This window comes from Scyliorhinus torazame, chromosome 18, assembly GCF_047496885.1.
Source record: "Scyliorhinus torazame isolate Kashiwa2021f chromosome 18, sScyTor2.1, whole genome shotgun sequence".
Taxonomy (NCBI): Eukaryota; Metazoa; Chordata; class Chondrichthyes; order Carcharhiniformes; family Scyliorhinidae; genus Scyliorhinus; species Scyliorhinus torazame.
This window is the reverse complement of record NC_092724.1, coordinates 162,190,439-162,209,594: the sequence shown is the minus strand read 5'-3', so window position 1 is coordinate 162,209,594 and position 19,156 is coordinate 162,190,439. Positions and strand designations below refer to the sequence as shown.

At 45.1% G+C, this 19,156-nt stretch overlaps 1 protein-coding gene and 1 non-coding gene across 14 annotated transcripts in view; one reads left to right on the top strand and one right to left on the bottom strand.

Moving 5' to 3' along the window:
- exoc7 (exocyst complex component 7) overlaps positions 1-19,156 on the bottom strand; it is a 31,261-nt gene that overhangs the window by 7,085 nt on the left and 5,020 nt on the right. Inside the window, exons 3-16 of one of the 13 annotated variants that reach the window (XM_072483800.1) lie at positions 18,927-19,111; positions 17,988-18,093; positions 15,122-15,344; positions 13,799-13,966; positions 13,553-13,564; positions 11,524-11,616; positions 9,950-10,018; positions 7,811-7,956; positions 6,654-6,806; positions 6,115-6,213; positions 4,585-4,647; positions 4,027-4,093; positions 3,313-3,351; positions 1,806-1,871 (exon numbers count right to left, since the gene is read on the bottom strand). In XM_072483800.1, the coding sequence (XP_072339901.1) occupies positions 1,806-1,871; positions 3,313-3,351; positions 4,027-4,093; positions 4,585-4,647; positions 6,115-6,213; positions 6,654-6,806; positions 7,811-7,956; positions 9,950-10,018; positions 11,524-11,616; positions 13,553-13,564; positions 13,799-13,966; positions 15,122-15,344; positions 17,988-18,093; positions 18,927-19,111 (1,489 nt within the window). The remainder of the gene's footprint in view (positions 1-1,805; positions 1,872-3,312; positions 3,352-4,026; positions 4,094-4,584; positions 4,648-6,114; positions 6,214-6,653; positions 6,807-7,810; positions 7,957-9,949; positions 10,019-11,523; positions 11,617-13,552; positions 13,565-13,798; positions 13,967-15,121; positions 15,345-17,987; positions 18,094-18,926; positions 19,112-19,156) is intronic. The other 12 variants (XM_072483804.1, XM_072483806.1, XM_072483801.1 and 9 more) reach the window with 12 other exon arrangements.
- On the top strand, positions 5,430-5,501 carry trnae-uuc (transfer RNA glutamic acid (anticodon UUC)). The gene has a single exon. It is a non-coding gene; the product is annotated as a tRNA-Glu (tRNA).

Here is a 19,156-nt window from a genome sequence, read left to right as displayed (position 1 = left end):
CCCCCCAACAGCTGACTAGCTCCGTAAAGAAGAAAATGAATAGGTGCCATCGTAGGTAGAAACCCTCCACTGACCCTCTAACGCTGAACTTAACCTCCAAATGTAGAAAAGACACAAGGTCACCCAACCAAGCCGAGGCATGGGCGGAGTAGGAGACCGCCACCCAAACAGAACCCGTCCCCGGGCTACCAACAGTGAGAAGGCAAGGACATCCGTCTTCACCCCCGACTGAAGCACCGGCAAGTCCGATACCCCAAATACAGTCACCAGCGGTAATGGATCCAAATCAACAGAGTATCTCCGACATGGTGTTGAAGAAAGAGGCCCAAAAGCTTACCAACTTGGGACAGAATGTGTGTGGTTAGCCAGCCCCGAGAGGAGCACTCAACCTCCACTGCAGAGAAAAATCCACTCACCCTCGCTTTACTCAGATGCACTCGATGTACAAACTTCAATTGAATCAAACTTAGCTGGGCACTTGAAAATGTGTGATTAACCCTGCAAAGGGCCTCACTCTACACCTCCCCATCCAGAATGGGACCCAATTCACCCTCCCATTTCATCGTTCCATTTCTAAACACGGAAAACTGCACAATAGCACAAGTGGCTAGCACTGTGGCTTCAAAGCGCCAAGGTCCCAGGTTCAATTCCCCCCTGGGTCACTGTCTGTGCAGGGTCTGCATGTTCTCCCCATGTCTGCGTGGGTTTCCTCCGGGTGCTCTGGTTTCCTCCCACAGTCCAAAGACGTGCAGGTTAGGTGGATTGGCCAGGATAAATTGCCCTTAGTGTTTTACACGCAACTCTCAGATACTTCCCGCTGCCGACACGCTTTGGTGCAGGAGTGTATCATCCTGGAGATTGGGTAATAATTGCCAATAGAACCTTCATGTGATCATGTGAAATTCCCGTGTGACAGCTGATCTCCTTGCTCTTGCTAAATTGAATGGGATAATGTTTTCTAAAGGAAGATATATTAACTGTATTCTGAACAATATTATTCTACTGCTGAAAGTGGGGCACTTTTCCTCGAGGATCACATTGGGTTTTTTAAAATTTAGAGTACCCAATTCATTTTTTTTTTAAAAAAGTGCGGCCAATCCACCCACCCTGCACATCTTTGGGTTGTGGGAGCGAAAGCCACACAAACACAGGGAGAATGTGTAAACTCCACAGACAGTGACACAGAGCCGGGATCGAACCCGGAACCTCAGCGCCGTGAGGCTGAAGTGCTAACCACTGCGCCACCATGCTGCCCGAGGTGCACATTGTTCAGTAAACACAGGCACAAGTCAACAAGAAACGTCTGAAGTTTCATCCTGCAAGTCAAAAGCAGGCAATATTGAATTACTGGAGCAATTTGATTTTTACAGAAGATTGATTTGGTTTGTTGGTCATGTTTGCAGCAAAACAGCAAGTCTCCTTCGACAGCACCTTCCAAATCCGCAACATCTACCACCTTGCAGGGCAAGGGCACCAGATGCATGGAAATACCACCACCTGCAAGTTCCCCTCCCTGCCACACCCATCCTGACTTGGAAACATATCGTTGTTCCTTCACTGTCAATGGAACCCCCTCCCTAACAGCACTGTGGGTGTGCCTACTACCTTCTGAAGGCCAATAAAAATGCTGGTCTAGCCTGCGTCACCCATGTCTCGCGAAGGAACAGACGACACACGCAGAGGCCTCGGTCTAATCAGGACACTTGCTTATGGGACCTGAACTGCTGCAAAATCTTGCTATCGGCCAGGCACTTTCAAACACTGAAGCGAAACCCAGCACAACTTCATGTAAAACCAATACTCACAGATGTAGTTGCTGAGGAGTCGCTTGCTGAACTCAGAGTTGTAGTTGCTAGTGGAGGAACCAGTCTCTGCAAGTCAACCATTTCCAGTCTCGGTTATAAAATCAAAATACGGCCCATCAACTTATTAACAATGTGACGTTCATTCAGTATTCCCTCCCCTGTTCTCTCCTTCCCCATGCACCTTCAGACAGGAACAACCTGATCCCAGGTCATCTGTATGACACAGGCTGGTGAGATGAAAAAGCAGAGCATGCAGGAGTTTAACAACCTTACTGTGTACAACTGCCTCCCTCCCAGAACTCCGAGGGTTCTATGAAAAGTCACACTGCGAAAGTCTTCAGCATCTTTTCGAGATGGAATGATTTCAAAGCACAAGGAACGCGTGTTTATTTCTCTGCCCCCCCCCTTAAGAATTCGACCAGCTTGGGATGGGGTTCCATGGGAACCAGTGTCATGTGAGAGTACCTTTAAGAAATGGGTGTTTATTAAATAGCTGTAGTGGATGTACCTTTAAGAAATGGGTATTTATCGAATAGCTGCAGTGATGTCAGAATGTGGGTGGAGCTGGGCTGGCTGTCTTTCACTTTGAACAAAAGCTGGTGTGTGTCTGTGGGTTTTTAGCTTCATTTTGAGAACTGGATAGCTGCAGGAAAAGAGGCTGTATAAGGATCTCTCTGCATTCTAAAGACAGTCTCCAGATCATTTGGGTGATTTTGAAGTGATAACTGCTCTCAGTAGAGAATTTAAACTTGATCTCAGTGTTAAAAGGGTCTTTGTCTTATGGATGTTGCAAGGAAAGATTAAGGGCTACTTATAGAATATAGTATCTGTGGGGATGATTGGTGTTGATAGTTGTTAAGATGTTTACTGTGGTTTTATAAAGTGTTAACTGGTTTCATAAATAAATTGTTTTAATTTAAAAGTACTTTAACTCTCTGTTGCATCTATTAAAAGTTGTGGGTCAGGTGAACTCCATGATACACTTTGGGGTTCTCCAAACCCTGGCCCACAACACACGTCATTCTCTGACATCTCACCCAACTAGTCTATTTTTGTCTGATCATGTCAAGCTTCAGAAGCCTAATCTTCCTTTGGGGTTTTGGAAAGGGGTGGGGGGTCATCACCATCGCTATCCATCGCTCAATGTTGCCACACACATCTCCCAGAACGGTCACCGGTTAACAATCAGGCCTAGGTTTTCTTCTCCCATTAATGCCCATCACAACACACTGGACCGGAATCAAAACCTGGGGTCTTCCTAGATTGTAGGGATCATGTTCCACTTCGCAACCAAGTCTTTAGGAAGCACAGAAGAACAATTAATCCCCAGTTAATAGCTCAAAAGATTGCCTTCTCCAAACGGTCCCCTGGCTCCAGGTGGATGGGTAGTTCTGAGAGAACAAGTTGTTGAACAAAATGAAGTAATGGACACAGTTTAACACAACAGTGATTCCAGTGAATATAAACTGATGGGGCAGATGCCAGGCTTGGAATTCCGTGAACTCACCTCTGGGATCTAAAGGAATATTGTAAGTGTCCCCCAGAACTACAGGTGACAGCAGAGCAGAGAGAAGTGAAAAAAGTTAGAAGAACATTAGTTCAGAGATAGTGAAGAGTTAAACAGGACAGACAGGAAGGTTAGACAGCAGGAACAACAGTGGACATACAGTGGAGATTGGCTACAACAGGTGTGGGGGGGGGTTAGGGATCAGATACAACAGTGGACAGGCAATAAAAAATGATTATTAAACTGGGTTCTACAATAAATACCTGACTAATAATCAAATATTCTGACTAGTTACTGGTAAGAATGAAACAAGGAATATTAGGGAATATTTGAACCCAACATCATTGGATTTTTAAGCCATTTTGAGGCGTTAGGATTTTAATATCTGCAATGATTTTAATTTCAAACTCCCCTGAAACCAGAGACTGTTAGAAAACGGAAACTCTTTGGCAGAAGTGTCTTTCCAAGACGAGAACTGCCTAGTTGCTGCATGGGAAAGCTGACAGGATTGGAGTGTCACTACGGCCTCTTCCAATGCCGGTCATGTCACCGTAACGCAGGGTCAATCGACACTGGACTATACCACATTGGTGGCTGGACTGTACCATTCTAAACTAGTCAGTTAAACAGGTGCACTCAGGTAAAAGAGTGAAACGGGCAGAACAGACAAAACACTCGAGCAATGCCCCGTACCCCAGCCTCAAACACACTCACCTTGAGAGGCTAACATTGCACTTGCTGTGTCCTGAAAATCCAGCAGTTGCTGAAGGAACAATATTGCCTGAAGAAGAAGTCAATGGCTGTTACTGCCTGGCATGTAAATGTGTACACAGAAAACACAGAACGACTTCCACTCTTTCTCCCCCCCCCCCCCCCCCCCCCCCCCCCACCCCCCCCCAAACACTGGTTCACGGTGGGCTTTGGTTCCATTGACCCGACTTGTTGCTGGGTCCCTAACCACCCCCCAGCGAGTGGGGCAAGCTATCCCTTTGCATCTCATGCACTTGCGGCAGGAGGCATCAGATATTGATTAACCAATAGCAATCTCTGTATCCTCTGGGGACTCCAGCTCCCAGTTGTAGCACCCCCACTAGGAGATTATCTAACCCAGCACAAACTGGGGACGAACAGCACTGCGACCATTGCAGCATCTCTACCAACTGAACAATGGGGCAAGGTGTTCTCTCCCACCTACTCCTCCAAGTCGCCTGTACTGCACGCTAAGAACAGCATGTGTAACAAGACAAATACTTTCGTCCCATGCCAACGTACATTACTGGTCAATTCATGGACAGTTCCATCCTTGGGCATATTGTACTCTTTATCTGGATCATTCTGTAAATAGGATTAGAGAAAGGAAAAAATGTCAATGCAAGCAATTAGTTGAACAATGTTTGGTCCTTAAACAAAGGTGTCAGAAGATGTTTCTGTTCCAAAGTATAGACATTTTATTACGAATCTACAATACAAGGAATAAAGATGTCAAAATACAGCAAGAGATTCAGATACAATCGGGTGATTGATCCCAAATGGCTTTGAGGTAACACGAGTGATTCCGTCTCACTGGAAGAAACGCTGTATATACCAGCTCAATATCCACATGTAGATCATCAGTTCTCACGTGGTTTAAGCTTTAGCTGGTATGTCTATTTAATTGTGGCATGGTGGCAGAGTGGTTAGCACTGCTGCCTCACAGCGCTAGGGACCTGGGTATCGAATCCGGCTTTGGGTGACTGCCTGCCTGGAGTTTGCACTTTCTCCCCGTGTCTGCGTGGGTTTCCTCCGGGTGCTCCGGTTTACTCCCACAGTCCAAAGATGTGCAGGTTAGATAGATTGGCCATGACAACTGGCCCCTTAGCGTCCAGAGGTTGGGTGGGGTTATGGGGATAGGGTGTAAGATTGGGCCTCGGTAGGGTGATCTTACAAAGGGTCAATGCAGACTCGATGGGCTGAATGGCCTCCTTCTGCACTATAGGGATTCTATAATTCTTCCATGATTCGCTGAATATGAAAGCAAAACTCTTCAATAAGCAAGTACTACTTGCCACAATCAAAATGTTGAATTGAGATCCGGGTTTACAAAAACATGGTGAATAACAAGTTAACACTTTGTTAGTTCCCTGGTGGTCTAGTGGTTAGGATTCGGCGCTTTCACCGCCACGGCCCGGGTTCGATTCCCGGTCAGGGAATGATGAATTATCGGGCAGCACGGTAGCATTGTGGATAGCACAATTGCTTCACAGCTCCAGGGTCCCAGGTTCGATTCCGGCTTGGATCACTGTCTGTGCGGAGTCTGCACATCCTCCCCGTGTGCGCGTGGGTTTCCTCCGGGTGCTCCGGTTTCCTCCCACAGTCCAAAGATGTGCAGGTTAGGTGGATTGGCCATGATAAATTGCCCTTAGTGTCCAAAATTGCCCTTAGTGTTGGGTGGGGTTACTGGGTTATGGGGATAGGGTGGAGATGTTGACCTTGGGTAGGGTGCTCTTTCCAAGAGCCGGTGCAGACTCGATGGGCCGAATGGCCTCCTTCTGCACTGTAAATTCTATGATCAAAATTCTATGAATTGTCACAAGCCCACCACCCACCCCGCACTCTCCACAACACAGCCAGAAATAGATAATGTTGTTAGCGGCATTGTCACAAAGGAGAGATATGGAGAAATATGCAGACAGGACATCTCATAACACGGACACATTGAAGGTTTATTATTACCATGATGCAAGCAAGTTTTAGCGGCAATCTGAAAGTATAGTCTGCAAAGACTACTAAACTGAAGTGAAACATTACCAATTCACCACTTACCTTAATGCTATCTGCAAATTCTTCCAGAGCTTTAGCTCCTGTCATCTCCATGGAGGTAATAAGTACTGGCAGCTTATTCTTCGTACTGGCAGCTGTACCCTGTGAGACACGAGCATTACCCAAAACGTCTGTTGCAGCACATTTGTCTGTAAAACGATTCAGCCCCATTTCTGCACCACCCCCTTACCCCACTCCCCTGTTTGAGTTGGCATCGGCATCATCTGGGCAACACAACTAACACTCGAGTGATTTGATGCTGGTTGCTGCTATGGCCATGTGTATACACCATACCAAGGACAGGAGGACTAGCTGGCACTTGACTGCTCAGCTTCCCAATTCCATTCCACATGCGTCCAGGAGAGGCCCAGCCACGGCTTCGCTCGTTTACTATTTTTGCCAGACTTCTATTTCACTGCTACACTTGTTTGGACAGCATGTCCAAGTTTAAGAATTCTCTGTCTGGGCACCGATTCCACACTACGACTTAAAGCCTCTGACCTCCCAACATCTGTGCCCTTTGACGGGATTGCTGCACTTACCTGCAGAACCTGATCAAACTCTTGCTTCATCTGCTTGAGGTGCTTAAGGATAGGGAATATAGTTAGGACAGCAGAATAATCATGTCGCATAATGGCACGCCGTGCTGTGGAGACAATACTCTCTCCTTCCACCATAAGGCCATCCAGTGCTTCCTGTACAGGGAGAGAAACCGGTCAGACTCCAACAGGAAAATCCTCACCCTTCACTATCATACAGCCAAATCCCGTCACTTCGGAAAACCTGTTTACAGGACAGACATGCCCTTCTGGATTAAACGGCAGTAATATTACCCAAGCGTCATAGTCAGGTCCAATCTGACAATAGAATTATGACAGAAAGGTGTGGCCAACTGCAGTCTGGCCGAATGACAGAAAGGACGGACATTTCAATTGCTCTTCTTGCAACCTCAGGCCATCCCAAGGGGCTTTACATTTTAATGCTGCAGTGCTTTACGGAGAGAGTGCTGCACTGTTGGAGGTGCCAGATTTCAGATGAGATGTTAAACTGGGCCCAGTCTCCTCTCTCAGGAGCAGGTAAAGGATTCCATGTTATTATTTTTTAAGAGGGGAGTTCTCCCCGGTGTCCTGGGACAAGGTTAATCTCTCAGAAAATCTCAAACAGGTTACCTGGTCATTGTCCCATTGCTGTTTGTGGGAGCTTGCTTTGCACAAATAATCTCATCCCATTCACTGGAACTGTGACTACATTTAGAAACGTTAAAAGTTAAGAGATGTAAAAAGAGAAAAAGATGTGTAACGGTGGCCCTGGTTAGGACTTGTGAGCAGCCCTGCTCTGCCCACACGGTGTTAACCCAGCCAAGCAGTCATGCTGTACAAAATTGACCCACCAATAAATCAGTCAAATCACAAAGGGGCAACGCACCCAACTCCTGATCAACCAGCTAGTCTTTGCCACCAGCTAGGACACTGGGCTTATTCACACAAGCCCACTGTCACATCAAAACTCACTGGCTTTGAGGTTTCAAATGTTAAAAGATTTTGGATGGTTTTCACTAGCCAGAACACCAATGGATTAAATAAAGTTTCCAAACTCCGTGAGGACAGCAGCAAATCATTGGAGTGTAACATAAACAAAACCCGATATCTCAATGAATAGCGAAAAAGCAGCTAGCAGCACAGACAGCCCAAAATCTCACCTGTATCAGAGAGTCAAAGGTTCTCTTCTGGTGATGCTCAGGAATGATCTCCGTCAGTAACTGGTACTCACTCTGCGCCAGTTTGATAAAGGCACTGATTGAGTGAATGTAAGAGTCGATCTCACTATCCAACATGTCCTCCTTCCCTGGAAATACAGGACAAAGTAAGATCCCAGGAGGGACAGAAGAATGCTATTATCCCCAACGCAAATATAACATTTGATCCATCTAACCATCCACTTCCCACGCTGCAAACTATGCCCTTGGCCAGGACCTGGTGGGGCAACTTGCTGAAGGACTGTTTTCTGGAAGGGAGAGAACATGTCGAAAACTGCCCTCAAGAACAGATGCTCAGAGACCATGCTCCCACATTGGCATGTCATTGGCTCAGGAAAGGGGGTGCCAGGAAGGGGCAACATTAGAAGGAGTACTGTCGAAAATGCCGAGTTATGATTCTCAATGTGTACGGCATGTAACAGATACATCAAAACGTTAGAGAGCTTGTGTCTACAAATAGATTCACAAAACCGGATTTGTGACCTTATTCAATTGTTGCACATTTTCACAAAGGAATTAAATTCAAATGAATGTCAAATATTAAAGAAACCTGATATACTATAATGTCTAAACATAATAAATACTTCAGTCAATAACACGTCACATGTACAACTCAAATTCAAAACTAAAGAACAAAAAGAACGGAACTCATTTCTGTTCCCCACTCTCAATCTCGGTCTCCTTCAGCCCACATCACCCTGAATGAATGAAAATCGCTTATTGTCACAAGTAGGCTTCAAATGAAGTTACTGTGAAAAGCCCCTAGTCGCCACATTCCGGCACCTGTTCGGGGAGGCTGTTACGGGAATTGAACCCACCCCATATCAAACAACACCCACCCACTTTACTGTTTATAACTCAATTAATTACATAATAGACCAATTTAATAGACCAATATTCACTGCTTCATCTTTGGTGCAGGGCAATAAGTTGAGAAATTAGAGACATCATCTGGAAATTGAAGTACCAAAACAGGCAAACAAATAAGAGCCAGATCTTTACTTTAAAATCATACCTGTGATAGCCTTTGCCCAATGCCAATTACCCTACAGTTAATTGGGAAGTAAAAACTCAAACCCCGAACAACAACACGTCAAATCTTGGGCATAATGAAGGAGATTGAGGAGCGAGTAGGCAGAGGAGATGGAAAAATGACAGAACTGTTGCCTTTGAAGACTAACACACATTGAGTCATTCGATCTATATTACAATTGTACAAGCAACGACATTGCCTGCGCGCACTGGATACCATCGTCTCTGCTAACAGCCGCCAATCTCCCATCCATCAGTCAGCAAACTTTGCAGATTGACGTAATGGTTCCGAAACAGTTTTATAGAAAACACCGTCACCACGGGGTGCAACTGTGGAGCAATCAATTAAATATTAACAACTAGTGTGAACACTCCACTTCTTCGGAACACCTCGAAATTTAATTTAATAAAGTGAGAAGCTGCTAAATTTAAGAACTCCAATGATGAAATTCCAACACCTGAAAATGTCACGTTGCAACCCATCCCCACACATCCATTTGTGAAATCATACCGCGCAACCCCCAAGGCAAGCTAAAGGAAGCAAAGGGAGGAGATTACTACACTTAATTCTTCCACTGCATAGTTGGTTCATAGCACCGGTGTGGAAGGACGTGTGAGCACCCATCATTGGTCACCTATAGGAATCCATCAGATGGGAGTGGATTTATTCCGGATTATTCTGGAAACGAATGCTGGCAGAAGGACAGAATGGCATCATCACCCACCTTGCTCAATGTCAACCGCACCCCTTAATCTGCTGATTAAGGCACGTCTTGAGCAGAGTCTGCGACCTCTTCACCCCTCACTCAATGAGAGCAGGAGAAGATGGAGGTGAGCAACCATGCAGCGGGGTGGAGGTGAAAAGAGGGAGAAGACTTTTTTTTTTTTTTTTTTTAAATGGAAATGTGTATGATTGGCAAATTATTGAGCAATTAAAACTGAACAGTCAATACCATGCCAGAAATTAAAAATGTTGTTAAAGTTCAAACAAAAAAAAGTTGAAGGAGATTTGCTTTTTTTTTTTGGTTCTTAACAAAATATGCAACTTACCCACAGCAGAGCCATGCTTCTCAGTCAGCGTATCTGAGAGGTGTTTAACTCGTAACTCGTGATCATGACCTGGTCAGATGTTAATTAGCAGAAACAAAAGGTTGATCCGGAGCTGGTGAAAGTATGAACTATGGGCACATATGGAAACGGAGAAAGGAAAACCCTCTATTGCATTGACAAACTTTAGAAGGGAGTGCATTCGAACAAACCAATGCTTTAAATAAATCTCTTCAATCAATATTATGCAGAGTTTCAGTTCTCTAAAGTATTATTCTAAATGTATACAGGACTTGGTCAGAGGGGGTCAAATTCATGAACGTGCTTGCAATGTTCAAAATGTCTCTCTAACTTTGCTAATCGTGACTGGTTACACCAAAAACACAACTTGCACTTTCTCCACTAGCTTATCTCTGTGCTGCTGCATTACTAGAAAAGGCCAGGGTAGTCTTCAGGTGAAACAGGTCAGAGGACAGTGGAGTAATTGACAAGTGATTGGCCATTTTAAATGTGCAAGTTCTGTCCGTACATATCTAGAATGGAAACCGGCTATGTAAACCAGTCACACTGGAATTACATCCTCCTACCAGTGATGGTGCTGCACTGCTTCCACTAGAAAGTGTTTTTTTAATATAAATTTAGAGTACCCAATTCATTTTTTCCAATTAAGGGACAATTTAGTGTGGCCAATCCACCTACCCTGCATATTTTTGGGCTGTGGGGGCGAAACCCGGAAAATGACCCAGAGCCGGGATCGAACCTGGGACCTCGGCGCGGCGAGGCAGCAGGGCTAACCACTAAGAAGTGTGTTAATCAATGTTTCTATAGCAGGCTATTGGGCGGCATGGTGGCCCAGTGGTTAGCACTGCTGCCTCACAGCACCAAGGACCCGGTTCAATCCTGGCCCCGGGGTCACTGTCCGTGTGGAGTTTGCATATTCTCCCCGTGTCTGCGTGGGTCTCAGCCCCACTAGCCCAAGTGCAGACTAGGTGAATTGGCCACGCTAAATTGCCCATTAATTGGAAAACAAAGTAATTGGGGACTCTAAATTTATTTTAAAAGGAGAAAAAAAACCAGATTATATACAAGGCTGAATCTGAAATCTGAATCTAGGGATTTGTAATTGGAAATGTTGAGAAAACATTTTAATTTTTTGGTACATAAAATAGATATTATAGAACTAATTTAAAAAATAAGTGATTCTATCCGCTGCTAGTGATTTACAATTGCCCCAAAAAGATCTTTTACCACAAGTGCGATGGAATGTTCGCCATTCTTCTCCGAGACAGGACTCACCAACTAACATTCTATTCCACACTTCCCTCCTTTCCCTGATGAACACTAACTAGTTTCTTCTGGACATAGACCAAGCCTGAATGTAGCAAAAATACTTCTCTGCAGACCCTTGTAAGATTCAAACTCCCATCTAAAGTTTTCCAGAGGCGCAGATTAGCAAGGTGCATATGGTGCAAGAGAGTTAGAATGCTTTTATGAAAATAGCAGATGTGGTTAATTAAAAAGCAAGACTTTGCAGGGAAAGCCAAAGTAATTGCACCCGGGGACAAGGAAATGATTACCTTCAGTGGGAGTGAGATTAGAAACACCCTTTTTGCCATCCAGCCCATGCTGAGAATATTGTTTCAGAAGTTTCTGAGCCTTACGAATTGTGCCTGTTACCACAGTGATGCAGAAAAAGTCAAGACCTAGGCAAATCACCAGACCACTGCCACCAACACCACACTACACGAGGAGTATTTGCTAGTAAATTCTCACACCAAGACAGAAACTAAAGCAAAAACAAAAAGCTTCTTAAATCATAATGGACACCACAAAACAGAACTTAGAAACAGAACAAATCATACAAAGTTAGACAATAGTTTAACAACATTAAATAGGTTATGCTATATACCATTTAAAATTAAAGAATTTCTCACTTTACCATTTATCAACCAGAGTAGCCTTAGATCTAAATGAAATGTGCTGTCTGTACATTCAAACCCCTGCGACTTCGACCCAGGATTCAGGCACCGTCTAGCCAAATATTCCAAAGAAAGCTCTGGAGAAATATAAAGAGCTGGAGAACTACTTTTATGCAGGAGTGCAACTTGGAAACTGGAATTTACTTTTTCTATAACGTACACTTTCCTCTACCCACCAACCCCACACGCAATTCAACACTCCGTTTAAGACAACACCAGTTTCAAATTATTACCGGCAACCAAGGTGAGGAGGTACTACTGTGGAATAAAGAAAGAAAATGCTGGAAATACTCAGGTCAGGCAGCACCTGGAGAGAAACAGAGTTAACGTTTCAGGTCTGGGACCCTTCCTCACTTTTGATGAAAGGTCGCAGATCTGAAGTTGAATTCTTGCCGAGTATCTGCAGTATTTGCTTTGGACACTGATGAGCATTTATCGAGTCTGTTTCCATGGGCAGCTTAAATGGGAAATAATCAGAAAATTGTGGAATCCGGACTCTGCCAGCTACGTATTAACTGCCCACCTGTCCACTTTCCCACAGGATTAAAGTCTACCCCATCTCCCATGATGTAGTCTGCACTCAATAGAGGAAATAATTGTACTTTCTGTCTCCTGTTTAATTAATTTTCAGCCTGCAAACATCCATTACTGCTGTTTAACAAACAGAGAGTAGGACATCTTGTTCCATTTGTTAGTGCTAGCAATAGAGGCATCTACATTTTACATGAGACGAGGAACTGGATACACAATGATCAATAACTGTCACTATCACTTTACACAATTTGCACATGTTATCTACTGACCCAGGAGTTAAACATTAACCTGCCAACTGCACCGTTAGTAGTTAGTATTGTTGCCCGAGTGCCAGGGACCTGGGATCAATCTTGGGTCACTGTCTGTGCGGAGTTTGCATGTTCTCCCCGTGTCTGCGCGGGTTTCCTCCGGGTGCTCCGGTTTCCTCCCACAGTCCAATGATAGAACATAGAATATAGGATTGGCCGTGATAAATTGCCCATTAGTGTCCAGGGATGTACAGGTTAGGTTATGGGGATGGAGTGGGGAGTGGACACTGGTAGAGTGCTCTTTCGAAGGGTTGGTGCAGACTCGATGGTCGAATGGCCTCCTTCTGCACTGTAGGGATTCTATGACTAGTGAGCTGCCCAGTGCTCCAAACCAACACCCCCACACCTGCTCTTGTGTAGCTCTTTCTCCCACCCTGGAGGACACTGCCTCAGCAAGTGAACTACCGAGAGAACTAGCTGTGAATCTCAGTGGAAGCTACTAATCAACCTTTTAAATATATAGGCAGAAACACAGCATCAACACCCAGTTACTAATCTGTGCAAACTCCTCTTCCAAAAAAAATCATATCTTCCTCAAACTCAATTTCTCCAAAGTTTCCTGACTTTGATTTAAGATTCTGAATGGTGCCAAATCCACTAAGTTAGTCAGCTCAAACACTTTAAAGTCTGCACAGCAACACTTTGCGTAAACCGTAAGCTTTCAATAAGACGATGTCTTCCTACAACAGAGCTTAACATGTGCCACAGACAGTGGCCACAACACTCAATCAGGCAATCAGAGACTGGCGAGGCTGAAAAGGGGCACATATACAAGCGTGGTTTACCTGGCATGTAGACTGTAATTCACCAACATAAAATGAAAATTCAAGAGAAAAATAGTTAGTGAAGCATCAAAGAACAGGAGAAAAAAATAAACAAAAATCCATGAGGAAAATAAAAATTACAACTTTCAGTCGTTGAAGTTTCGGATTTGGGGAAAGAATCTTCCCCCCCCCCCCCCCCCAAACTTCTTTGAAGTATAGAAACAAATTGGGCAAGTAGGAACATCTTAAAACGACTGAGATACTGACCTGGTCTCTTGATTGCCTTTTTGCTGGGAGTGTCTTTCCTTTTGTTCTGTATAGCTGGAGAATACAGTACGCCAGAGGACGAACTGTTCTTGCGGAAATGCTCTTTCAGACCTTTGATTGATCGGTCTAACTGGTTAGAGCGAATCTGGTAGTACACATTCATAAAATCTGCAGGGGACAAACAGTACAAGCCAGGACTGACATGGTGATTCAAACTCCAGCAGTGATTAATAATCTCCCACCCACTTCTTAACTCTCAACATCTGGCAAGAGGAATTATAAATTTACTGCATCTTTTGACATTTCAGCATCAGATTCATTTATTTGAAAAAACAAATGTAAAGAGCACCTGAAGGTCACTCTTCCTCTTTCATTGGCCCGTTATAATCAGTGAAACCACTGAAACACAACAGATTATTTGGAGTTTGAACAGGTTAGATTAACACGTTATCTGAATGCTGATCGGTTGTGGAGAAGAGATTCACCAGACACAGAGGGATTCAAGGATTTTGACCCTGAGACAGTGAAGGGACGGCCGATACATTTCCGTCAGGGTGGCGAGTGTCTTGGAGATGAACCTTTAAGTGGTGGTGTTCCCAGGTATCTGCTGCCCCCATCTATCTAGATGGCCATGGGTTTAAAAGATGCTGCCTCAGGAGCCATCTCTCCCTGTCTCCATGACATTGGGTCCCTGAGCACTTTACAAGTAATGGATGATAGAGAGGAGAAGGTGGAGACAAGAGAAAGACGGATTAAAAAGTGAGAGAAAGAAAAAAAAAAAGAGAGGTGAGGGTGCCTGAATAAAAAGGTGCCCTTCACAACTCTATAACTGGCGATGTGCTGAACCTCTGAGAGAAGATGGATACCAACGGGTACCTGCGCCCATGAAGCTATAACCCAAAAATATTTCTGCAGTAACATCTTTCAATACACTGCAAATGACTGCATTTCAAAATTGGTTGTAAAGCATTTGGAGACATCCTGGAGATCCCAAATTGCACTAAAATTAAAGTCACCCTGGTTCCCATCCATCCCCAATACTCCCAGTATAGACGGACTTTTAATCAGTAAGGGAATCAAGGGTTACGTGGATAAGATGGGAAAGTAGAATTGAGGATCACATCAGAACATTGATGATCTCATTGAATGATGGGAGCAGACTCAATGGGCCGAATGGGCTACTTCTGCTCCAATTACCTTTGCATCGCTGGTATCATTCATGTCAAGATGAGTGACGATAACCTCAGTCCAGGGAAGAGGAGCCAATGGCCAAGTACAGACCAGGAACTTGCCATTTTTAAACAGTTACATCGCTACTCTTACCTAGATTCCTCCCAAATTCAACCAGCCACATCGAAATGCAGATCAAGTCCTGTAGGATGTTTTCAGGAAGGTGTTCCAGCGATACATCATCGACTGTCTCAATCTCATCATCTCCTGCAAGCAGATCTAGGATGACGACAGGGGGCACTGCTTTGCTATTGCGAGTAAGGAGATTTCGGAACTCGGACTCTAAAGATTCTTTGCCTTTTTCAAACAGAAGTTTCTGTAAAAAAGGATTAAGAATGAACGTTCCTCAAAGAGTTCACACACACACAATCTCTTTCAAAGAGAGGACCTCAGCTTCTCTACAAAATATAGCATCTTCCTATCTCCATGGCAGTTACATGTTCTATCTAAAGGATAGTGGTGTTAAGGAATGGAATCTTTTATATTTGGCAAAAAGTGTCGGAGTCATGTTATCCCTAGGTCAGATGCAAAGCAAGTCTCCTGTTGTACAGACCACCACTGTGGCCAACCTGCCCATGTCTCTAGAGGCACCAACTCTTGTTGGGATTATATTGCCACATGTGCCAGCAGCCCTCTGCAACCTCACTGCCAATCTTCACATGCATCTATAGATAGAGGCAAAGTGGGGGTGGTACTGTGAAAAACCATCTGGATGATACTCTCTCTTGTAAAGTGGAGCTGCCCAAGCAGGGAGCAGGAACTGAACCTTGCACCTTTTGAACCATCCTGCTTCACAGCGTAACACTGCTGTTATGATCCTCATGGGGAACCATCAATCAAAATAACCAAACATACGGAGTGATCCCCAGATGAAGACATTACCAACAAGATTTCACTTTCTGTAACACTTTACTTTAACATGAATCAGAACCAATGTATATTAAACATGAATTACCAGACAGGTAACAGGTTTGGAACCCTCCCACAAAGAGCAGCTCAGTTGTCAATTTTAAATCGGAGGCAGATAGATTTTTGTTAAGCAAAGATATTAAGGGATATGGGCCAAAGGCAGGTTTATGGAGTTAGGTCACAGATCAGCCATGATCTCATTAACTGGCAGGACAGGCTCGAGGGGCTGAATGGCCTCCTCCTGTTCCTAAATGCTATTTCAAATAAAGGTAAAATCTGCTCTAAATAGGTGGATACAACAATATATCTTACACAGACCATCCCGCATCACTTCCCATAGACATGTGGCGTAAGGTACAATCTCCCAACTCAATTGATTCAGCCCTGGAGATCCCCGGAAATGATTAACACCAACGAGAAACAATTCTCCGAATCCCCTCTCACAATGGCCGTGAAAGCTTTGCCGGACAGCACGGTGGCGCAGTGAGTAGCACTACTGCCTCACGGCGCTGAGGTCCCAGGTTCGATCCCGGCCCCGGGTCACTGTCCGTGTGGAGTTTGCACATTCTCCCCATGTCTGCGTGGGTTTCGCCCCACAACCCAAAAGATATGCAGGATAGGTGGAATGGCCACGCTAAATTGCCCCTTAATTGTAAAAAATGAATTGGGTACTCTAAATTTTTTTTTAAAAAGTGAAAGCTTTGCCATCAATACTGAAGAGTTCCTATTTAACCGACCAACCAGCTGTAACCAATTCAAAGCCTGGTCCCTTGATAGAAACTCTCAGATCTTTCACAAGGCTGAGCTATTTGCACCACCTTTTGGGATTCAGTCCCTTTTAGCTTGTCTGTCCATCACTTCCACAGGAGCGTCTGCAATTCTATTTTATTTCTGACTACCAAACAGAATCCTGACCTTGTTGTAGAGTTTTGGTGGCCTCACCGCACACAAATTCTGTGCTCCTCTTTTTCTCCTTACTCTGTTTGCATCTGTATGCCGACTTCCTTCTGCCTTCAGCTCTCTTTTGTATTGACCCCCACGGTTTGTCACTTAACTTCCTGTTAGTAGTGCTTTCACATCAATGGTTGCCAGGTCACATGGGCCAGCATTTCTTATTATCGGGGCAAACATTTAAAAGTCCTTTACAAGCATTCTTAAAAACAATTAGATTCCACACACATTTTCAAGAAATTATAAATTTTCCTTTCTACACTTCCTCCAGGTAAAAAGGACATTACACTGCATTCACTGAGCAAGTCAGGAGGGGGGGCAGCACGGTAGCGCAGTGGGTTAGCTCTGCTGCCTCACGGCGCTGAGGTCCCAGGTTCGATGCCGGCTCTGGGTCACTGCCCGTGTGGAGTTTGCACATTCTCCCCGTGTCTGCGTGGGTCTCACCCCCACAACCCAAAGGTGTGCAGGGTAGGTGGATTGGCCATGCTAAATTGCCCCTTAATTGGAAAAAAAATTGGGTACTCTAAATTAATTTTTTTTTTTTTTTTTTTTTAAAGTCATTACAGGAGGTCTGACAATAGCCCCAGGGTGCAGATTCCAGCTACAAGGAGGGTATTTCACAAGATGATGGGCAGCACGGTAGCACAGTGGTTAGCACAGTTGCTTCACAGCTCCAGGGTCCCAGGTTCGATTCCCGGCTTGCGTCACTGTCTGTGCAGAGTCTGCACGTTCTCCCCGTGTCTGCGTGGGTTTCCTCCGGGTGCTCCGGTTTCCTCCCACAGTCTAAAGATTTGCAGGTTAGGTGGATTGGCCATGCTAAATTGCCCCTTAGTGTCCAAAAAGGTTAGGTGGTGTTGCTGGGTTACAGGGATGGATGGGGTGGAGGTGTGGGCTTGAGTGGGGTGCTCTTCCCAAGGGCCGGTGCAGACTCGATGGGCCGAATGGTCTCCTTCTGCACTGTAACGTCTATGATTCTATGAGGATCCGTGCAGCGAGCAGAGGATGAGGCTCCCAGATAACCACATTCGGACATATTTTCATCTCCGGAATCCGAATTTGAAACAATGAAGTTTCACACCCGATTCCCTAATCAACCTACCACCCGATTTAGCTCAGGGCTGTCTGGATTGTTGTCCTGGAAGTATTCCACTGCTTTCTGAATTCTCGCCATACAGTTCAGGTACTCTTCCAGTCTTCCAGCAGGACTGACATACAGCAGGAGAGAGATACACAATGAAATGGTGTCAGTAAAACCTGTAATTTGGAAAGATGAATGCAATTTCCTGCCTTGTCCCCCTCAAAAAAACATCCGTCCTGCCCCTCTTGATCAGACAATGTGAAGTTTAAAGCACTGGGAAGGACAATCAGTTTAACAAAACATCCCATCTACAGCAGAGAACCATGTGTTTAGAGCTGAATGAAGTTTACACTGTATTACCTCACAGAAGAGAAATTGACTATAATAAATTCAGTAATTTTTATATCAATGTAATAGTTACTTCCACCCCCCCCCGCCCCCCCCAACCCACCCGCCCCCCCCCCCCCCGCCCAACCCGCCCGCCCCCCCCCCCGCCGCCGCCCCCCCCCCCCCCCCGCCCCCCCGCCCCCCCCCCCCCCCCCCCCCGCCCCCCGCCCCCGGGAACTGTGTTTCAGGTGCTCTGTGTAACCCAAAAGACAAATACTCTACTTCAATGAGGAGAGAGGAGTAAAGGAAAATAATAAATATAAATACACAAGAACTGATAATGCTTGTGTGCGCGCGCGCCTACTGACAATCAGCAAATAGCCGGGAACCGGACATCCTACGCAAAGGATAAAAACAGGAGCAATTGTACAATGGGTGCGTGGAGAAGGAACAGCCTCACCAACACTGGCAACTGTGTCTCTCTAGCTGTCTTGACTCTCAAACTCCCCATTCCAACCCTCCTCCCCCCTCCTGCCCCCCCCCCCCCCCCCCCACCTGCCGCTCCCCCGTTGTTGACCAGTGTAAACAATCAGTGAATTAAATTAACTTTGTTGTCCCTCGAATGCTGCTCACCCTTCTTTGATGATCTTCTCTGTGTCTTTGGCCACGTGATAATAGCTGATGACATGATCCAAGCAGGACAGTGTTTTATCCACGTTATCCTGCAGGCGTTGCAGGTTTTCCGTCTGCTTGTGGACGGGAATGATGGAATTCTCCAACTGCATCAGTCGGCTTTCAAAGGATGAAAGGATGGAAACCTAGAAATAAGGGATGGAGCAATCGGATTTCGGTGCGAACCAACA